Source organism: Rhipicephalus microplus, chromosome 1 (assembly GCF_043290135.1).
Source record: "Rhipicephalus microplus isolate Deutch F79 chromosome 1, USDA_Rmic, whole genome shotgun sequence".
Taxonomy (NCBI): domain Eukaryota; kingdom Metazoa; phylum Arthropoda; class Arachnida; order Ixodida; family Ixodidae; genus Rhipicephalus; species Rhipicephalus microplus.
This window is the reverse complement of record NC_134700.1, coordinates 286,265,503-286,288,065: the sequence shown is the minus strand read 5'-3', so window position 1 is coordinate 286,288,065 and position 22,563 is coordinate 286,265,503. Positions and strand designations below refer to the sequence as shown.

Below are 22,563 nucleotides of genomic sequence, written 5' to 3'. Positions count from 1 at the left end.
GGCTGGTTCCACAATAAACAAACGCAAACACAACATAAACTTAACAAACAATAAAAAAGTTAAATTTAATTTATTGCGTATTTTAAATTGAAAAAATATAATCAGTTGTAAAAAAATAGTTCAAGTATAATGATTATAACACAACAAAAATTTGCGCTTGCAACCTAATAAAGCACAGCCTTTGAGATTCGCGCGTGGTACTCGGTTTCTGCGAACTCAGTTCTCTAACTCAGTTAGCCAAATAACGGCTGCAATCCATTTATAGCTGCTGTGTTTCGCGCGAACAGCGAAAAGAAGGTGAAGTTCGTTGCGTTGTGTAGTGGGCCGCGGGAGTTGAAATACAAGACCAGGGCAACTGGTAGGTGTTCTGTGACCAGGGGGCGAGCAAAAATCATGGATGGACAGTGCTGCGAGCGTACCAAAAGATGTCTACGCGCCATCGACAAAGCTTCCGAAGACCTTTGCGAGAAGTTCAGGTAACGATACAATAACACCGTGTGTATTCGTAAGCGCCGTATAAACAGCCTCGATTCGTTTCAGGCAGCGGTGCTTGCACGCGCTTCAACCAGCTGAGCTTGAAAAGTGCGGCATCGAGAAGAGCTCGTTGGAGAAGTGCGTTAATAGCCTCACGGATCAGCTTCTGACGCACATGAACGCAGAAAGCAAGGCTATCGTCGACGACCTGAATCTGGACGAGAAGTTTAAAACTCTGAGCCAGTTGATCGAAGAGCAAGAAGAATACAAAGGGACACCTGCGTGGTAAGCAAAACTGCTCCGGCATGTCTTTCTCGGCGCTTGTAGAAAATCAGCGATGTCAAACGAAAGTGACCACGGCCGTTTCCTTAACGTGGGGTGACCTCTCTCATCACGCGTTTCTTAGTTCTCGTTGATCTTTTGTTTTTTTCCTGACAAGGCGGCCTTCTGGAAATCCGGATGAGGATATCCAAGATCATTTACGGCAATTATACGCGAAATACGTAAAGGACATGACTTCCGCACTGAAGGAAAGCAAAGAGAAAACTAATGTGTTGGAAGCACAAGTTGCCGAAGGAAACAAGGAGCTGCAAAGAATCGGTGCTGAAATAGACATCACGCTGGCCAAGTTGGAAAAGGTTAGTGATGCGTTCTCGTGATGCTCTAGGCAAAGATGTCTAGTTTACTTGAAGTATGCAATGCCGTTTTCCTTTTGATGCTTCATTCCAATAAAACAAAAAAAAAACGGCCTTCACAAGGTTTTCTCAACACATAAAGCAAAGTGCTCTGTAAGCTGTGTTCGCGCTGGCCTTGCCATTTTGCTTCCAAAGGTTGTTCTGGGGCTAAATGTACAGTGGTAGAGCAGCAAGGACAATGGGCCTCAAACTTGTTCAGAGCAAATGCGTGCTTATCCTGCCAATGCTGTGATGCCTGTAGTCCTTGCTGCTTTGCTGTTGTACTTTCAAGTTCTGAGCAGCCTTGATCAGAATGCTTGGGGAACCTGCTGTAAGGATTGAGGTTCTCCTGTTAAGGAGAAAGATTATGCTACCCTCATTCTTATGCATTCATCTAAAGGGCTAAATTAAGCTGCTTCTTCAATATAAAGAGAAACTGATTGATATGAAAGGATTGATCTGCTGCTATAAAAGTTACACACGTTGTGTTAGCTAAAGCTCACAGTTGGTGTGATATTTGAGGTCTGTTCCAAGTTTGGGGTCTGTTGTCAAACGCCGGATGATTGGCTTATGGCTAAAGTTATACCTGTGCATAAATCTCGTGATAAGCGGGTAATTGAAAACTGTCGTCCAATATCACTTACCTGCGTGTGCTGCAAGCTCCTTGAGCACGTTGTATCTAATTCAATTTACGCGTACATCGAAAACGTCAACTAATTTTTTCCCTACCAACATGGATTCAGACAACATCTTTTCACAACAACTCAGTTTTTTGAAACGGTTGATGACTTTGCCATGAACTTAAAAAAGAAACAAATAGATGCCATTCGTCTTGACCTGTCGAAAGCATTCGACAGAGTGCTACATACAGAATTGCTCGTGAAGCTGACAGTTATGAGAATAAATGAGAAAATAGTTAAATGGATAACCGCGTACCTTCAAGGCAGAACGCAATACCTAAAAGTGGACATATTAAATCAAAACCATTAAACGTGACATCAGGTGTTCCACAGGGGTCTGTGTTAGGCCCGGTGCTATGCTTGGTCTATATTAATGACGTTGCTACTGAAATATATGAAAGTATCACAGCGCAACTTCTCACGGATGATTGTCTATTGTACTAGAAAAATTAATAGCCTGGAAGATCAACAATTGCTCATGATGCTCTGAGGGCAGTAGAAAGATGGTGCGACAAATGGGAAATAAAAATAAATGGGAATAAAACTGTTTTATTACGCGTAACAAAGTGAATCATGTCTTTGACTTCAATTATTCCATGAATTCATTGGTACTTTCTACGGTTTATGTGCTGAAATACTTATGCGTAAACATATCCAAGTATTTAAGCTGGTCCTATCATGTTGCAAAAGTATGTAAAACTGTAGGAAAGAAACTCTTGGTTCTTGCAAAGAAAACTGTATTTAGCCTCACAGTCAGTAAAGCTAACTGCTTATTTAACCTATGTGCGGCCCACGCTAGAGTATGCCAGCATAATCTGGGACCCTTATCAGTCAGTGTTAATTCAGAAACTGGAAAGAGTTCTACGTCGAGTAGCAAGGTTCATCTTACCACAATACTCTTGTACAGATTCTGTCTCCATAATGCTCAATTTGCTCAACTTGCCCAGGCTTGCTGAACGCACGTGCATAGCAAGGCTAAAGTTTTTTTTAATATCTTACTAAAAACAAATCTAACATCAATAGTTATCAATACTTAATAGCGCAAGAAGGTAGAGTACTGCTAAGAAGGAAGGAGGGTACCTTCGAAGTGCCTCAGATATGTGTTTGCTTTTTTCTGAAGAACCATAACAGAATGGAATGAATTGTCGCTACTAATGCTACAAAGCACTACTGCAGATGAATTTCAAAATAAGCTTGCACGAAATTGAGGAAGTATACGCATACCTCTGAGTATACCTCCGAGATCATTCTTAAGCATTCTGTCTTTATTTTTGTGTAGTTTCATTCACGTATGTACGCAATATTCTCCTTATGTCCTGCTGTGTATCCTTGTACGCAGTGCTCCATTATAGATTGTACCACTGCTGGCAGACTTCGCATGTATGGTGTTGTAAAATTTTATCAACCTATAAAAGAACTATTTCCTTGTGTGTGTGCCTATGTTTGTTTAAAATTATTTTTCATGTTTTATTGTTTACCGGTGCATTTTTTCCGTATCTTTTGAAGTGCTTTCTTTATCATGTAATGTATGTCTCGCAGAGTGCTACTTTTGACCCAACCTGTAACGGCCGACAGGCCAACAATATGAGTGAATAAAAGGCTAGCAGTACTCCCACATAAGGGGGTGCTAGTTCACCTTGAGCATGAATATTCTGCTTTGTTGCACTGCAGCACGTGTTTTGGCCAAGAAATAATGAGTGTTTTTGCATGGCCTTTTCATGGCATACGCCTGTGAATTTCATTTCAGCTACAGCTGGCAAACAGGAGGAGGAAGACTGATGCCCATGAAGGATGGCATGACACAAGCTGAGACTAAGAGGAAAGAGAAGGCATATTTTTTAAAGTTCACTGCTTGTGCTAATTATTACATTCAGAACTTGTGCTGGACTAGTGCATATGTTTAGCATTTAGAATATGTGACCGTGCCACATTGTAAAAGCAAAGAAAGCTGTACTTGCTAGCTTTCAACGACACGTGAGTTACCCATGCTGCTTGTAAATTTTAAGTCTTATCACTTAGTTCATAGTTTTTTGTTCTGTCTAAAGAATGATGCTCATTTTGAAAGATAATTATCAATTTGAAAACTGGCTACTTGTATTTTTAAAAGTCTGACACCAACGATTCATTGCATGACTATAAAGTTTAGCGAAAACAGCAGCATACAAACAGTGTTCCGATATTCGCCTTGCTCTTTGCAATGTGAAAATGTAGGATCAACCGGTGCCAGGAGAGGTGTATTGCCATTAGTTTTGTTCATCAAAACCTCTCACTGTAGATGTTGCATTAAGCTATCCAGTCTCCCAGCTTGTGGGCATTAAGATGCTGTGTACGCAGTACCTGTCGTATTTTAATAAACATCGCTTATAAAGCATGCATTGGGCTTTCTATTTATTCATTTTATGTGTTCTTTTGTCCAAACCTGTTGCCTTTATGCAGATTTGTACTGACATTCATTTTTTACAGAATGAAAGAGGCAATTACGGAGGCAATATTTCACACCGATGTGCTTCGATCATGTAAGAGCATGTTGAAAGTTGAAATGACTGAAGCTGCAACAAGTCACAAATTTCCAATTCAATATTTGCAACAGCATGGAGTGCACTCTTGATAAAGCTGGTAGGACATTACAGCATAGACACTGTTTGCATTCAGCAAAACTTGTCACCAGATGATACTTGCTGCAGAATATTAATAATATCTGGCGTTTTCAGTCCTAAACCACTATATGATTATGAGAGATGCCGTGGCGGAGCGCTCTGAAAAGTCTGACCATCTGGTGTTTTTTACTGTGCACCGACTTCACACAGTACATGAGCCTCCACCATTTCGTCTCCATCAAAACGCAACCACCACAGCTAGGATCGAACCCGCTACCTTTGGGCAACAGCCGAGCACCGTAGCCACTGTTCCACCAAGGCGGACCTTGCTACAGAAGCATGCGATGGAACAGATAATTTGAAGGTCATCGAATGCCCTAGATTTTTTTTTCATTAAAACTGATGTTTATGGTTACATTCCTTTGCAGAAAAGCTAGTAGCACATATCATCTGCCGTGATAAAATGATAAATGATTGCTGGAAAGCTGGCCCTGGTGTCCCAGTTCATTGTACGACATTGTTTTCACACAGCCCAAGACTAAGATCCACTCTCTGCATTTAGCAACTGCATCAAAAGCTGCATGTTCTTTCTCGCATTGTATTAGCATTTTTTTTTGTTCATCAAAATAAGTGCCTATAATGAAATACTCTCACATTACAATGGTTTTCTCACTATGTGTCATACTCAATAATTACAGAATAAAGAGGCACTAAGCAGGATGCTGACAGGTGGTTTCTCATTATTAACAACCCCAGTCGGCAGAAGGATAGTTTCCCCGCCACAGGCAGTTACAAATAGGTCTAAAAGAATATACTATGGCAGCAGCTTAGACTAGCACGGACAAAATCCATCTTGAAACAGCACTATACAAGAAATCAAGTGACTCGCTGTAGATTTCCAGTAAAATATCTTGCATCTTGAGCCATTTGTTGATAATAATGCGATGTGGGTGCTTTAGTGCTCAAAAATAAAAAATGTGCTACTCTTATCGAAATTAATTCCCAGGCACACTTGATACAACCTAATGAAATATAGCAGGCATATTACTTCCCACCTCTGTTTTTGCACGTAAACACTCTGAATTATTCCTCTGTAACCTCTAACTGCTTTGATATTTTGAAAATTGCTCAGTGGAAAATTTTTTTTTAGCTGATAAGAAATACTTTCTTTTTAAAAAGCAAGTTGCTTCACATCCATAAAAATCAGCACATACAAATTTGAAGTAGCATAATGAAGGTCATTGCTAATTGTCCGTGGAAAAAGGCGATACCTGCTGGTAATCGACAAGCTTTTCTGCAATGCCGGACCAAGAGCACACGGGCGCATACCACCCGATGCTATTTTTAAAACGCAAGTTGCCGAAAAAATGTGAAACGATGGCTATAAGACAAAGAAATTACCATCTCAGTGCTGCCATCCGACATTTCATCAGACATGTTTCCACGTAAAAAAAAGTTCCAGCTTCTTTGTAGGCATAAAAATATTCTTTTACTGTACTTTGGGAATGAAGCGGTGTAACGCCGTGCATTTGAAGGAGTGGACACAAAACACAAGCATTCCAACTGCATCAACAAGCAGCCTCACCGGTAATATTTAATTCATGCACTTTCAAACTGCACTCATGCCTGTCAAATACTTTAATTTCAATTAGTTTTCATTTTCCACCAGCATCACGTTCCTCCAGTACGATAAGACAACTGTACAATAGGGATACAGTCAAGCGAGTGCACCTATGACGGAATATCCCACCACCAGCAACACATTGGCGAAACCCATAATGCCACAAGACTGGGCATTCTGCAAAGGGTTGCCTTTTGCCTAAACGCAACGGAAGCGTTACTGGCATGACAGTGCCAGGATGACAGGTACATATGTGCCCCAAATGTGGCGAGATCGTTCTAGTGATTGGTCTACAGACCTGCTATCTTTGGTTAGGTGGAATAACGCAGACACGCGGACGGAAAAAGAAGGATGGCCACGTCAGTGCCTGTATATTCGCTTCCGGTATTACTCTTGTTTTTTGTTAATTGTACAGTGGCAATAAATATGTACAATGGAAGTGCTGGGAAGCCAGCATCATCGGTTTCTCTGTGCGGTGCACACCCCACTTCTGTGTGGCTCCTGGGGCCAGTTGTCTGGTAGCCTTCTTCTGACGATGTCCATGCCTAGGACGCCTGTGTCACCTTCTCCAGTACTGCGTGCAGGACAGAAAATAGGCACAGCTGTTCAATAGCTTCCACAAAGTCTCTATTATCGATAGTAAATGACACATAAAAGCAGCATACTAGAAGCATGCAATCTCAATATCAGTTGAAACCCGAATCGTTTATATGCTTCACTGCCAATGTAGAATGGTAATGAAATAAGGCGTTATTCATACTGTAAGTGTTTTACAGCTTTACAGAATGCATGAAAGTGCGGTAAACGTCAAGTATCGAACCAGCTTTTGCATTTCCACATGTGCAGTACGCCCCCAATCTCTTAAGTGATGAAAAATTCATGAACACGGTGTGTTGCTGAAGCTAACGCTCCGACAAGTGGTCTTGCTCTCTGCAAGGCTGCAAGACTCGCGGGGAGCAAGTTGCAGCCCTGAAGAAGACATGAACGCTTGTCAGAGTGTTCACTCCAGCAACACTGTGCTCAGAAATTGTTCTTCTCATCAAGCTTCCATACTTCCATGCGCTTCTACCATTGCTATAGTGTGTGGCCTAAGCTGACATGCCAATTTGCATATACATGTGTGCTTTTGCTGTCAAGCCACAGTGAACTCTACAAGGAGTCAAAATGAAAACAGCAGTTATTGAACATACGGTAACAGCACAATAGTATACATTAAATGTATAGTACTACAAGACACTGCTACAAGATCTTAACGTTTTGCTTTTGCAAATATCAAAATGGCATATGCAGCAGTTTATGTGGTTTACATGCACCTAAACATGGCATTCCATTTACACTTGATTGTTTTTTTTGGGGGGGGAGGAAATTGCAAATTGTGAAGTTAGAAAATGCATAGAACTTTAGGTGCCAGACACGACAACGTGTACCACAAGCCTTAGCACCTCACCTGAGCAATCTTGTGAATTTGCTCCACGAGTGCTGGCATAACGGCACTGACGCTGACGTCGATAAGATTCTGCATGTAGTGGACTGCCTCCTCGTCCGTCAGGTCCAGCCGAAATTTGTCCTGGACCTGCACGACCCCCAATATGTCATTTCAGAACAGGTGAGAGTGTGAAAGTTTTTCACAAATAAGAACTTGTCACACTAGACAAATGACAGACGTGCGGCCCTACGTCCACGAGCTGAAAGATTCTTATGTCCCGACTGTTGAACGAAGCTGCTTTACCAACTACACCCAAGTACTTCAAGGCAAATTTTCCTTGCAACAATATATCTCTAAACCAGCGCTATCCACAGGACTGCCGCTACATATAGGCATATCTTAATTAAACAACAGCCAACATTGATCATGTGATTGCAATATGGTGACTAAGAAATAATTACAGATCTCAAGTCCCTGCAGACATGAATGATGTTGCCACAGAAATGACCTCTTTATTGCTAATGCCCCATTTTTTTTTAAATTACTTTTTCCTCACTCAACAACTGGTTAGACTATAACACCAACGGTATATATTGCCTGCAGAAACCTCACCTTCTTCACAGTTTTGTCAGGTTCAAGGGCAATGTCGGGTACACTTGCATCAACCATCAGTGAAAACAGGTTCAGGATCAGATTAGCATGCCTGAAAAAAATAAGATGATGGCTGAATTCTCACCAGTTGGCAAATGTGAATGAAAATGCATCTTTTAATTCACTAAAAGCAAGCTTTTTATAGTGCCAGCCATAATGGCAATTTTTAATCCAGCATTTTTTTTTTCTAAACCTCCTTTGATGAGACTCCAAGTATGCCAATGACTTTGCATCCAGCAGACCAACAAAAAAAAAACTGCCAGGCCTGCGCTGAACACACAGCGCTGTCACAACGAAAGCTAGAAGAGCAGCTTTTAAGAGCCTTTTTTAAACACTCTTTGGGTAGCTGCTACACTAGGCCATTAATAATTGTGTTGTAGGTAGGCATTCACTAGGCCATACTTCGTCATTCTTCGGAGAAGTGTGGTACCTGCCGCACACTTGCGAAGAACTTTGCACAATTTTTGTGTGCTGTGGCTGACGATGATGCATAATTATACCAGAAGCTTTTGTAATCTCCACAATCTCCCGCAGTGAGTACGCGTCACAGTTAATAGGTGAACAAGATCAAGCTTATGTAAAAGGTTGGAGCATTCGACGGCCCACTCATTGCTCAATTCGCATTATCTGACACCTGGTTGTTTCTTCGCTGGTCTATAATGCTTTATTAGTTATATTAACGCAATTCCTTTCCTGATATCAAACGTGCCTAGGGCCAATTTGCAAGGGAGGTCCAAGCACCAGCGTGGCTCAGTGGCAGATTACTGGGCTGGCACGCAGGGGACCCGGGTTCGAATCCCATTGTTCTGGGTATTTTTTATTTACTGATTTTTTTTTCTTAATATGTGTGATAGTGGTTATGGACACCGGCGGCTGTGGCGGAAAGCTACAGTGCGCACATGACCCATGTTGCGATCTTGTAACCGCTCTTGCTGTAAGACCTTACCAAATTGAAACCTGTCTGTGTCACCTGCGTAAATGCAGAAATGCTGTGTAGCACTGCTTGCGGAACTCTTGGTAGTGCTCGGAGTTGATGCCGCCCATGGCCTCCACCATCTCCTTGCTTAGTTTCATGGGTGGTGGCAGTGGCTTTGGATCCCGACCCAAGATGTAGCCGAAGTCAATGTGGAACAGCTTTCCTGGAGAGCAGTAGTAGTAACCGACTTTATTAAGGCGGCTCAGAAATTCCGTGCTCTTTGACCTTCTGAGACACCAAAAAAGTGCAGAACAACACAGGCGACCTTTTATAATCAGCTTTCATGACTACCTGGGATACTAAAAATGTGAAAAACCAATTGGCTTGACATAGTGCAACACAGTCGGACCCCTTTATAAGAGACGATGGTGTAACAGGGAAATGGGTATAAGAGATACCAGTGTGCCTTCATTGAAACAAGGGTTGATAAGAAAATGCATATGTGGTACCCTGCTTTTAATAGACACCTCTTATAAGAGATAAGAAGTACTGCCCAGTGCATGCCTCTTATAAAAGGGTTCAACTGTAGCATGTGATCAATAGCAAGACATACTGCAATAACACGACCACATGTTTCGGCAGAGTCAAAGCCTTCTTAGGATGCAATGCATAAGAAAACACGTGCCACACTGTGTAGGAATTTTATTCATAATCAAAGTCGTAATGGTGAAGTCCCACTGCCCTTACAAAGTTTTATAACAGCAATTTTTTTTGTACAAGATAGCAAAAAAATATGCTCAATTTTATGCATTGGCTCGTATGGGAATAGTAGAGATAAATAACCAAACTACTTGTGCCACAAGTTTCTTTCTGGCTTCATGTCAGAATAGCTATTTATTAATCATGCATCACAGCATACAGTTTAGTGCCTCATAATAGTGAAACGAAAAAGCATTTTTAAAGAGCCAGAAGAAAAAAAAACATTAGGTAGCAATTCAAATGTCAATTTCATTTAATAAAAAACAATGTTATGCCAAACAAGTTGTGAGAATGGCATGTATAAGCAATAGCGTCTATATTCTGGCCCACAATGCTTTAATTTGCAAGCTGCCATGACGGAGATGTGCAAAAATCCTCTCTGCACTGCTGATACCAATATCACTTCATTCAAGACCATTACCCAATCCAGCTTTGCATCAGTGCATATGTTTTATACCATTATCTCTGGAATTGCCCCTGAGGAGCAGCTGTAAGCATACCCAACGCGGAAAAGTGATGCGATAATTGTCACACAAGCCTTTAGAATGTTGCTGCGAATGATGTGCTCTTTACTGTTGTGGATGGCTACAAATCAGGAGTGTTGTGGAGAAGCTGGAGCATGAAAACAAATCTCCATTCCCTTCTTTTGGTGGTCAATTTTTTGTTCGTTTTCTTGCTGCCAACAAAATTTCAAGCTCTTTAGTAGCACAGAGCTCACGCTCAAGAAATGCACGGCTAGCCCAAGAAGACACAAGAGTGCACATGTCACTTGAAAAAACGCAAGCTGCACATTTCACGGACGCCACAAATTTTGCTTTCCAGCAAGGTAGACAAATCATCGCATACCTGTCTTGGTCAGAAGCAGGTTGTCAAGATGTCGATCACCAACGCTGAGCAGGTACGTGATGACGCAGTAACCAGCTGCAAAAATTTTTAAAAATGACGTTATAAACAATCAAACTTAAACATGTAGCACGGGAGGCGAAAGTAATGGTTGCAAATTCTTTAACACAACTATTCTAGTTATAACAAAAGCAACCACATTATTCCTGTGGAAGTGTTTGCAGGGACAATAAACCATTACAACGCAGTGCCATGCGATATTTGAAAGTGCTACTGACAGCTGCGTGCAGCCTCGTCAAAATAAAACCATATGGTGATGTGACGTTTTATATCTGTGTGAAAATTGGAAAGAAATTACTGCATCTTTACCAATTTATTTCAGGAAAAACTTTATCAAATCAAGTTCAGTGCCATGAAATTTGAGTTGATGGTAAGAGTGAACTCTATGGCAGCTAATGAAAATTCATTACACTGGGAAATTTATAAAATTGGGTTTCATTAGACCAAGTTTTGACTAGCTTTAAATTTAAAATGTTAAATAACAACACCCACTATACAAGTTTCAGCACACAGGCTCACCACATGACTTGACATATGTGTCCATTACTTCTGGAGAGATGCCGTACGGGCCCGTTTCAGAGGGAGCATGTTTCCGGAAAAACTTTTGGATGGTGTCTTCCGTTCTGAGGACATCAGCTACAGACGTTGATTCTATGTATTGCACAAAGCCTGTAAGAAACAACAGTGAAAAAAAGCAATATGCATACATTAGAGAAAAAAACAAAAACGGTATTGCTTCACTTGAGACACCTTTTGCACCAACAAATGTGCAAAACTTTTCAGCGTTCTTGAGCAATAATCATAGGCTGGGCTTGCTATTGTACTATTTTCCCACGCGAATGTCCTGACATAAAAATTTTTCAACTCCAAGTACAAATCGAGTGCTATATAGGTAGTTATCACCAACACTGCGCGCCTTTCTTTTTCTTTGCATCCCCACTAGCATACTGGAAGTTTCACATGAGAGATACCAAAAATCCAAGGCCATGTTAAAAAGTTTTGCCACCAGACAGCATGGCTTTAGATAAATTTGTTCTATATACAAGTTCTTCAAGCTGAGAAATTTTCGTGTTGCCTGATTAACACCATCTAGACATCGTGCACATAGGTAACCTTTTCTTACACTTAAGCTAGCGTTGATAAGTACACTAATATTTTTCAAAGGTGTTTAGGGCCCCTTTATTCTCCCGTAGAGCAGCAATGCTTGACTGCAATGCCACCAAAATAGAAAACACTACCAGCAAGTCGTATACATACGTAAACAATGCAAGTCAGTGCACAAACATACCGTGTTTAGTGCTTGAGGCAAGGACGCAGTATGGGGTGAGCTTTAAATCAAGATTCTCTTTCCTCAGCAACTGAAAAATATATTTAAAAATATATGGTACCACAAATGTAAATATTTATATCAAGCATCCAATTTGTGTGAACAAGCTTTTACAGAGTACAGTCCTAGCATAATACGCACCGCAAAAACTGGAATGTCAGCCACTATGTTAAAGTGCTTTTAAAAAAACTCGACACAGTAATATACAATTTTCTGAATGCAAACCCCTGGCATACTTCCCAAAGCTTGTCTACTTGAAGTAAAAGCTCAGGTTCTATGCCTTACAAAAAAACTGAAAAGCAACAACATCCCAAACTAGTAAAACAATATGGATATAACAGAGAACTAATTTAACTATGTTTGTTGTTTCAAGGTAGCACAAGGGCTCTAAAATCACTGATGTTACAGTGCACTTAGGCAAATTTCAGGTGTTGAAATTATTTTAATTTTCAACACCTGAAATTTGCCTAAGTGCGCTGTAACATCAGTGCATGTTTTTGAATTCCAATGTCAGCCCATGACTTACAAAACCACTCACTGGCACAATGCCAAAGCACACAAGCAACACGTACGGGAGTTTCCCCATAAAGACTCAACAGAGCATGACATCATCATTAAAGAGGGCTCACACACAAATGCAAAAAAAAAAGGAAGAAACTAAGGACACGAGCATTATCAGCTGAAATTTTTATTCAGCACGCACACACACACGATTGTCACATGATGTAACATATGCGTATTAAAGCTAAAACTTGGAGCATGCGTGAGATAAGTGGGATAACATATTCCCCATCCTAAGTGGCATCTAGAAAGCTATTCTGTTTTTCAAGAAGATTAAGTGAGGTCTGGCTGGTAAAACACCTTGCCCCCTTCTTGATGTGAAATGTTTACGCAATTTCCGTGGCATTGTGATCTTGTGTCTGTAGTGAACACTTGTATACGCGAGGATGGAATAACAGTTGCACTTTCTATAACGGGTAGCCAAGTGGGCATGCTTATTATTTTTTTTATATAAAATCATTCTGTGCTATCTGACCCTCATGTTAACGCATCGGCCCATTTGGCCAATCTATGGAGGCGCCTCAAGAAAAAAGTATTTTGTACACAACATTTTTGGCACAAGAAATCAGACACTTCGTGGCTAATGACACACACTCCTTGCCCTCCTACCTTCTTTGTGCAGCTGCGCATATGCTGCATTAAAACCCAACTGCGTTCCTATTTTTTTGTTAAGACCGTGTAAAATTTCCTGCACATGCAGAGCAAGAGCAGGCTACTCCACATGCGTAAACACTAGGCTTGTGCGAATATTTGAGCACTTTGAATAGTCAAATGAATATTACAGTATTCAAATTTGCGTCTATTCAGATTTAAATTATTGTAAATTTCGAAGCATTCGAACTGAACGAATAAATTTATATTAATCCACATTTAATCACCCTGTAAAAATGGTTTCACTGCACCAAAAAGGTGCTACAGCTGAACCCCTTTATGAGAAGCATTCTCCAGGCAGCAATTCTTTTCTCTTATATGGGATGTCTCTTATAAGTAGAGTACCATGCATGCATTTTCTTATCAATCCGTATTTTACTTTAGGCACACTGGTGTCTCTTATACACATTTACCTCTTACATCAGTGTCTCTTATAAAGGGGTTGGACTGTATACCGCGAATACAGTTATCTAGGGGAAATATGCACTGCTGCGAAACTCCACTTCGACGTCAAATGAACACATTACGCTCACATTTATGTTTAAAAGCTTGTTTTACTGGCATATATGCTCTATTTACAGCGAATTGTAAAATGTAATGAGCTTTATGGGTCATCACTTTCATTCTACCACAATTAGAATTCTCCGTCACTATCCTAAATTGCTTCCACTTACTTGGAACAAAATAATAATAATAATAATAAATCACATCTTCACATGCCTTGTTTCAATTTTTTTAATATACTATATTGCCAGTTAGTTGGCTCATGAGAAATAAGCAGATTTTGTTTCTAATATGTGATACATACTATTCAAATTCGATTAGAAATTCTTCGACCAGAATCATTATTTGCTTCAAATTTGCTTTGAACCTAAAATTCACTGTTTGCACAAGCCTAGTTCAAGCAAACAGAACTTTAAATTTATATTTATGCTTCAAGCAAGCCATCTCTCGCTATAGCGGATCACCTTGGCAAGTTAACTGAAGATATCGGAGGCTCTTGTTAAGCGGTACTTGAAGGGACCCCGTAAAAATGTTATGTGTAACAGGAGTTCCATTTATTGAGAGATTAAGAGGAGTACAGAATTCAAGTACAAAAAAAATCACACTAAAGACACTTGCTCCACTTAAGCAGCAATTCTGTGTACGAGCTTTCCATTTAGTAAACTCTACTGTGTTGGTAAAGTCATTGGTCATTACAGCAATTTTTTAATTGTCATTTGTTCTCTACTTGTTTCTCACTTGTAAAATTAGACTTTGCTTTGCCAATTACCCATGTTTTGATATATCCAAAGCTGGTATCTGCTTTTAATATACGCAAAACTGGCTACCCAATGATTGCTGACCCACTTCTAACATGCTAGAGTAAAGCTTGTTGAACTGACTTTGTCCATAAGGGTGATGGTCTGCAGAATCAGCTGGTCTTGGCGAAGGTCGTCACCATGCTTGAAGATGGCGACATACTCGCCGCCTTCGACGTCGTCTGTCAGGAAGCTCAACCGGCAGGGCATGAGGGCCGACTTGAAGAGAGCCGCTTTGGAGGGCACCAGGCCACGCACTCGCACGCTGGGGTCAAGAGGCAAGGGCATTGGCTCCGGAAATCGAATGAGCTGTTGAGACTCCTGCTCCAACAGCAGCGCGTGCAGCTTTTCCATCTGTGCAGTAAAGAGCACCACCGTCTATTGCTTAAACAGAATTGCAATTCGAACCATTATGAAGGCTGAGGTGTGCATTGTGTGGTATTTCCCTGCAATTAGCAACATTACCTAAGTCAGCCATGCTACGATTCCAGAAGTCTGAACTATAATTCAGTACACTCAAATTGTCGGGAACATCACAGGTTTGTAATGGTTTTTTGGCACAAACCTATCAACGACAGGTTTGTGACAAAAAAATGTGCATCATTGATGGGTGTGCCCATTTCTTTCAGTGCTAGTGACAACAAAAGATACAGGCTCTCCTTCACTATCAAGATAATAACTAGTTTCTGTCATCAATATCACCCAAGTTTTGTCAACACTATTTCACACAACCAAACTTGTGCACGAACACAGCGGCATTGAAGTGTTGGGGTGGTGTTGGGGGAAAATAAACATGTTTAATCATGAGAGCAAGTACTGTGCATCTTACCGTGCAGCACTCGACGCCCTCTCAAGCTGAGCCCGCCTGTGCAGTGACACGCTAAGCAACACGAATGCGAGACAACAGCTGATGCAGCCCTGCGCTCACTAAGCCTGTATTTGCAGTAGCCTGTAGTCCTGCGAGACACTAGACCAGCTCCACACTATTTTATGCACAACTGATTTTAGTTTTTCTGTGCTTGCCCCACCTTTGACGTATGGCTCACACAAACACGCACACACACACACTGATGTACTGCCACATTTCTATTTCAAAACATTTAATTTAAACACCATATTTTTTTCACATCGCTTTTGTTATCAAGAGAGAACACCTGCCATTTCTCGCACGACGAGTACAACCATGTGAGTATAGAGTCGTAAAAATCACCTTTTTCTGCCTGTTCCCATTCTCTCTGGCAACGATCTTCATGATGTTCACCAAGTGGTTCACAAAGACCTGTTGCTTCTCCAGCATGGATCGCCTCTGCCGGTAGTCCCAGTTGCCCTGAAGGAATCAATCAATTGAATCTCGACCAGTCTAGAAAAAAATCACACAATTTTCCGCTAAAGCGAACCATGTGTAGATGCGAGGCAGCAGGCGCTAACGCTTACACTGGCGTCGGCGTTGATGCTGACACTGATCGCAACGTTGCACAAAAGAGAAACTTGGGGTCGCGCAAGACATGCACTGATGGATCGACCGTTGTTTCCTACAGGAACATGCCAATTGCTGATAATGGGCAATGTGAGACAGGAGACTCTGATTAGACACAGAGTCCCGCAGTTCGCTTTCACTTGACGCGCACGCTGTGAATTTTTATAGTTCAACAACGCACAGGAGAAATCTCCCACTGGCACTAGTACCTCGGAGGTCAAGATCTAGTGCTTATTTATATGAGGTAGCCAGTGAGTGGTTGTGCAGTGCAAGCACTCAGTTTTTTCAATAATGAAACTCGCTAGCAGATGCTGCCTGCGTTGGCGTTGCGAGGCAAGAGAGGGGGGTGCACCATAGAAAAGGAGAGAGAGAGAAGACACACATGTGCTGTAAGGGTGGTTACGGCGTACACCGGATTGAGCTCGACCATAAGACGCTTCACATCTAATAACTGGCACTAGAGTATACAAAAGCACCAAAATGCAAATGCAGATCACTTTTTATTGCGTATCTATGTTGTGTTTAAAAAAAAGTACGAATTTTCGACATGAATCAAAAGCTTTCAAGAAAACTACCAAATTTTTGCCATCACGCGTAAGACATCGCCGCTCAAGCCTTGCAGTTGATGCAGGATTTTAACAGTGATATTAACACTTCGACAAAAAATGAACGCTTTTTCCCAGTCTGTCTCATTAATAGCATAGGCCAGCATATGACATCTATTGCTAACATCTTGTCTCATAATCGCCACAATGAAACTACATTTAGTGGCAGCTGCAATGATTATAATAAGTAGTAAGATAAGCCATGGTAAACAGACACATTTAAGGGAACAATAACTTCTAAAAAGAAACAATAACTTGGGTCAGATAGACATACTGCACTCTGAGAACACTAATGTCTAAAGTTTCACTGTCATGGGTTCATTATTAGTGGATAAAATCAAGGTTGAAGTTCCATTTTTAAATTTCGTGCCGCAATCTCTGCACGTGACGTAACAAATTGCAAAATGTATTTTTCGTATTTTTGCAACACTTTCTCAATGAAATTTTCCAAAACTTTGTATGCTAGGTCTATGGCACGCAAAGATGGCAATTTCCTTCATTTTTATCGAGTAGAAGCTATGCAGGACCCAGTAGATGCCTTCAAAATGTACTACGTCACGGTGTTTGGTGCGGGAATCTCACAGTGACGTCTCCACTCGCATTTTCTTTTCGCGCGTTTTCTCACTTACCAAGCATCATGTCGCGGTAAAAGTGGTGTTTTCGGAATTGCGAATTTGTACTTTACTAATACACGAAAAATCATTTTGCTTTTTAGTGTACCTTTAATAAGTGCAAGTAAAAAACATGCAAACAAGGACACAAAAATATGCTGTGTGTGGGCATGGCCACCGTGCAACTAGCCATATTTGTTATGTCCAGCCTCTGCCCAGCCAGTTCATATCTTTCAGTGCGCTCTGGCAAAACGCTGAAGTTCATTGTTTTACAGCCCAAGTAGTAGTATGCATGCCATGAAACTTTGTGCATTTGCTGCCGCTCTATGAGCACTGAAGATTTATGTAATTATATTTTCTTGCAGTGCATTTTTCAGTATTAAAATCAGCTGACCAACTTTTTTTGCAACCATGAGCTCAAGAAATTTTGCTATCAGGGGCACTTTGGTATCAAAGTCTTTTGATATCCGTGTATGCAATGCAATCAACAGATGTGTTTGTCTACCTGTTGAACTTCGAAGCCCAGCACAATGAGTGCATCTAAAACCCCTTGTCGAAGGAAGACGCATGTGCATTGTGCGGTATACATTTCACCAAACAATGATACACTGAACACTAGTATTCCATGTAATAAAGATACTATATATGCATGCATCGTTGCATAAAAGAAAAAAAAAAGACGAACCTTTTGAAGGCGATGCATAAACCTCTTCATGACATTTGTGTACATTTCCTTCACCTTGGAGTCCTTCACCACACTGTCCTGATCATCAGTCTCCACATACAGGTACCTGAACATAAAAAACGAATCATGAACTTTTTAAATAAGCTTTGCCTAGTTACTCGTTTGCCAAAGTTTGAGCATTTAAGAGTACCATAATGTTTAAATTTCTCGTTACCACCAAAAACTCACTCATTTTTGGTACACAAATTAGTTCAGGACTTATTCATTGCACCACATACTGTGACACATGTAAATGTAGGCTAATCGCTGGTATTTTGATTGGCTATAGGGTAGAAATGATTGCATACACACGTCTTAAAGATTTCTATATGAAATTTCAAAGAAGCGTCTCCTGAAGCCCTAATAAAAATGATTATTTACAGTGTTTATTGAAAGCATTCAAAGAAGCAAAAAATATGAGATGGAGCACATCACAGTTAATCTGACTTCAGTTAATTTGTTTATCTGTTCTTTTGATATTAAGTAAAGGTCCCTACTGGCGCGCCGTATTTTATGGTTCCAAGCTGTCATTACTTCCACCCTGAAGTCAACCTTCGCCAGGTAATTTGAACTTGGCTAGTCATCAGAAATGCATATGACCGCAGCAGTGACTGCAGTGATTGTTCCAGCAACAGACAGCAGCGTCAAAGTTCACAACCCAGAACAGTGAATGCATCACCCCCCCCCCCGTACTTGATCAAAGGAGCCTTCAAGTGTATTGTGTGGTATGCACAGTTGTATAGTGAGATGTATTGATGTACAGTATTGTACAGTATTGTACAGTATTGTACAGTATTGTACAGTATTGATGTACAGTAATGAATAAGGGCATTTGTACAGGCGAGGAGCCACACAACCAATCTGCAAAGGGGGAGGCAGGCAAATAGAAAAGATTTAGCAATTTGAAATCGACACTAATGTAAAAATCCGGAATAGAAGTAATGTTTATTTCCAGCAAGCAGGACACAAGATGCAATTTACAAACGTGCATTACAAACAAAATCTCCGTTTGAGGTAAAAATTTTCATGTCGGCCTTCAGATAGGGAGTGATATGAGAAGGGGTTGGGGCGTTGACGTCATCCCTGGGGCAACAAAATAGGGTGACGCGGGCCACATGTTGCCAACCCCTGTTACAGGCAATGGTCAAAAATGGATCAGGCTGGCAGTGATACTGAAGTTTTTTTATCACGCTAGAAAACACGGTGAACAGAGAGAGAGACTTGACACAGAGGCACTGTGTGTGTGTATGTTACGTCTTTCTCTGTCCATGTTTTCTTGTGCACTACAAAGCATACCAACATGCTAAAACCGATAAGTTACTCGTAGTGATGACTTTGCAGAATTTCGATCTGAAATTAACTGCGTGCATTTGCATGAATGAAATCAAGGGACAGTAAAGTATGATTTAACAGCAGCCATCAACGTGAATAAAGTATTCTCTGGTTAATTACAGTGGTACGTACCAGTAGAAGTAGTTGGCGAGTGCATCACTAGTGCAAGCTTTGTTGATGAGAAACGTTGCAAGGTCACACTGCAAGAAGATAAACGGGCAATAATTAAAATTTTCCCTCTATTCATTTCGACATGTCAAGCAACAAAGTGTTGCAGAACCTCACTGATAAATTCATTGTTGCACATGCAATTAAACTTTGCTTGAAAGCCCAGCACAATGTCCGTAGTTTCTGGCACCTAAGACCTTCTACAACTTCCTCTCAGTCATACTGGACACGTGCCAGCTTAGCTCTACCGTAATTCAGGTCAAGAGAGTAACAGTAAAGGTAGTGCTACGCTAAAGCGCAACAGACACAAAGAAAGAAGGGGAGAAAGCAAGCTTGTTTTTGGAATCAACTCAGAATCGGCACGGCAACTCTTTTCTTCCTTTCATCCATTCATTTTTAAAGTAACACACCCTATCATTCCATAAACATGCTTCATTTTTGCATTAGGTCTCCTGCAGCAGAATGGCAAACAGTAGAGGAATCAGACTACGTAATGGTTTTGTTCGAAATATACGCACGTCAGATTCACTGCTCGATTGGAAGGATTCCTGCTGAAACGCATCGTCGGCACCAGCCACCGAGGAGGACATCGGGTTACGCAGACTGTCTGAGAAAGAGTCCAAATGGCTAGCTCCCAGCTCCGGTGCTGCTGTGAAACTTCCCCTGAGAACAAAAGCCATTTTATCACTCTGTCAATTCAGAAGGCCTTCATAAAAGCCTGCGTGCATAGTGTGCATGACAACTACTCATGAACCTTGTAAACATGCAAGGCAAGAAATCAAGAAGCAGCTTGAGTTTCACTCTATCTGGCAGCAAAACCATTCATCCTGGTCCTGTGGCTCATCTTTTCTTTGGGGTGCAGCTCAATCAAGCTGTTCTACACTAAACACAAGCTGTTTGCATTTTCTTACTTGCGTTTTCTTTTTAAACATGGCTACAACATTTAACACACACACAAAAAAAACCAATAGAGGTCTAGCATACGGGTGGTCAGACTGCCACTTTCCGTCTGTCACTGTGGTTTTAGTGATGGCTTGAATAAAGAGCACACTGAGACATGTTAGAAAAAATGTGATAACAAGAAGGTGCTCACTGTCAAATATGCAATGTTTGCTGAAGTTTGCACATCCATACAGGTTTGTCATTAAACACAATACTTAGCAGCCTACACTTTTGTAATAACACTGGGACAAATTGAAGTGATTCTTACTCATTGATCAAGTATCAGGTAGAAAAGCATAGGTCAAAGATTTGCTTCAACCCATTTTCGTAAAGCCATGCTTCCATCAAACCCTTGATTATATCGAAAGTACATAAAATATGAACCCTGAATTGGTTAGAACCAATGAACTGTACATTCAGGATTAAATTTTATTTAAATTGGGTCAGCCACTAAACACAATACAAAGGCCTAAATTCTAATTTTTTAAGGCCATGAAAGTTCAGCACTAGTACCTCAGTATGACATCATGAATTTCAGGGTATTGCTTCCAATTCCTTACTCTACAATAAAAGTACCCGAAACTTCCTAGGCTCAATTTCTGGCTCCATTAAAATAAGATACAGGCTATCTTTACCGATGAATTACAACCTAGGTTTAATCAAATGCCATAACAATCCACATCACAGAAAACTGGTGTAAAAGCTTCATGGTTGTTGACATTTGTTTACGACATCCGAAGTTTCCCCTCATGTTATAATGTGTTTTTTTTTTTTTTTTCAGGCTGTAGACAGTTTTTTTTTTCAGGCTGTAGACAGTTAACTAATAAACCTCAACTTGCTTTCCTATTTAAGGTCCCTTCAAGTTCGTAACACTGCTGTTGATACAGAAAACTTCAGAACAGGAGCGACTCAGACTAACCTGTCTCCTCGTTCACCAGGTATAATCCCCGGTTCTGGCTCAATCACCGTTGACAAAGCACTGGTGCCAGCTGCGGAAGTTCGCATAAGATGATGCGAGTCGCTGTTTGTTGTGCGCTCGTACTTCAAGGCCTGCACGAGCTGCAGTAGGTAAAGCAGCAAGTCGTCAGAGTGCGCCTGTCGCAGCCGAGCTACGGCGTACCGCCGCACGGCAGGGTGAGCGAACTGAGGCCCAAGCAGCTCCAGTGCATCGTCCACATCCATGGGCTGCCACGTCCGCATGAGCTCCACAGCCTGCCGTGCCTCAGGCCCAGACTGCCAGTTGACGCATTTCACAAACTTCGCAAGGGCCTGCAAGCGCATAATGCAAAAGATATTGGAGTAGAGAATATCACCAGCACTGTTAAGCAGAAACAGCTGTGCTTCTTGATTTTTTTTATTTATAACAAGGTAGACTAAGTTGTCTCAAAGATACCTAAAAAGCAAAGCAGAGAAATGAATGAAGTTTGAGTGCTAGAATATCTATGCACTTACAGGATGTGCTGTAACAGGAAAATCTGTGTTCATAAATATTTACAGTCTCTGGTTCGTTTTACATACAAAAGTAAAGTAAAAGACACTTGTTGAAGTTCCGACCATCTGGTCATAGGATTAAATCTAGTTGCTGTCTCCGACTCAAGAAACATTGTTTAGTTAAAAATCACTTGAACAACAATTGGCGCGCTGCAGTTAGCATCCCTGGCCCCCAGCGAGGCACACAATGACCATGAACACACACTTCTGGCCACACTGCCTCTGCCAGTCTTCTCCCCACTCTAGGACCTGCGCACTGGCTTTTAAAGAGCAGCAGGGGGCCATGCACATTGCCATTGCCCAGTCTGCGTCACAAACTTGTCAGGCCAGCAGAAGTGGCTCCACCAAACTGTGTGTGTGAGTGTGTGTGTGTGCGCACGCGTGCGTGCGTGTGAAAAAAAGGTGTTCTTGGATCCAGTGGAAAAATACTAAGAAGTAGAGGACGGGAAAACGAAAACTTTTTATTTTTCCTAAGTTTCAGCCGGGGACCGGCCTTCATCAGGGAAAACACGAGTCCTCTACTTCTTGGTGTGTGTGTGTGCGTGTGCGTGTGTGTGTATATATATATATATATATATATATATATATATATATAGAGAGAGAGAGAGAGAGAGATAACAGCGCTATATGCCTTGTGACAGCTGTTTAAACATGAAACCATTTTTTTAACAC

At 41.1% G+C, this 22,563-nt stretch overlaps 2 protein-coding genes across 2 annotated transcripts in view; one reads left to right on the top strand and one right to left on the bottom strand.

Moving 5' to 3' along the window:
* The first annotated feature begins 246 nt into the window (after positions 1–246).
* On the top strand, positions 247–4,059 carry LOC119188306 (uncharacterized). Its single transcript, XM_075865060.1, has 4 exons — positions 247–476; positions 541–759; positions 914–1,112; positions 3,576–4,059. The coding sequence occupies exons 1-4, from the start codon at positions 394–396 to the stop codon at positions 3,636–3,638; spliced, it is 564 nt and encodes a 187-aa protein (XP_075721175.1). The 5' UTR covers positions 247–393; the 3' UTR covers positions 3,639–4,059.
* Positions 4,060–5,982: 1,923 nt separating this feature from the next.
* Pi3K59F (phosphatidylinositol 3-kinase 59F) overlaps positions 5,983–22,563 on the bottom strand; it is a 34,175-nt gene continuing 17,594 nt past the window's right edge. Inside the window, exons 9-21 of the mRNA XM_037436277.2 lie at positions 21,320–21,669; positions 19,977–20,121; positions 19,423–19,490; positions 17,920–18,025; positions 15,752–15,868; positions 14,626–14,895; positions 11,990–12,059; positions 11,221–11,370; positions 10,645–10,719; positions 9,094–9,262; positions 8,085–8,175; positions 7,494–7,619; positions 5,983–6,620 (exon numbers count right to left, since the gene is read on the bottom strand). Of these exons, the coding sequence (XP_037292174.1) occupies positions 6,606–6,620; positions 7,494–7,619; positions 8,085–8,175; positions 9,094–9,262; positions 10,645–10,719; positions 11,221–11,370; positions 11,990–12,059; positions 14,626–14,895; positions 15,752–15,868; positions 17,920–18,025; positions 19,423–19,490; positions 19,977–20,121; positions 21,320–21,669 (1,752 nt within the window). The 3' untranslated portion in view covers positions 5,983–6,605. The remainder of the gene's footprint in view (positions 6,621–7,493; positions 7,620–8,084; positions 8,176–9,093; positions 9,263–10,644; positions 10,720–11,220; positions 11,371–11,989; positions 12,060–14,625; positions 14,896–15,751; positions 15,869–17,919; positions 18,026–19,422; positions 19,491–19,976; positions 20,122–21,319; positions 21,670–22,563) is intronic.

Coding starts and splice junctions, on each gene's coding strand:
- LOC119188306 (XM_075865060.1), top strand. CDS start 394: ATGGATGGACAGTGCTGCGAGCGTACCAAAAGATGTCTACGCGCCATC. Junction 760..913: donor TACAAAGGGACACCTGCGTG/GTAAGCAAAACT, acceptor TTTCCTGACAAG/GCGGCCTTCTGGAAATCCGG. Junction 1,113..3,575: donor CGCTGGCCAAGTTGGAAAAG/GTTAGTGATGCG, acceptor ATTTCATTTCAG/CTACAGCTGGCAAACAGGAG.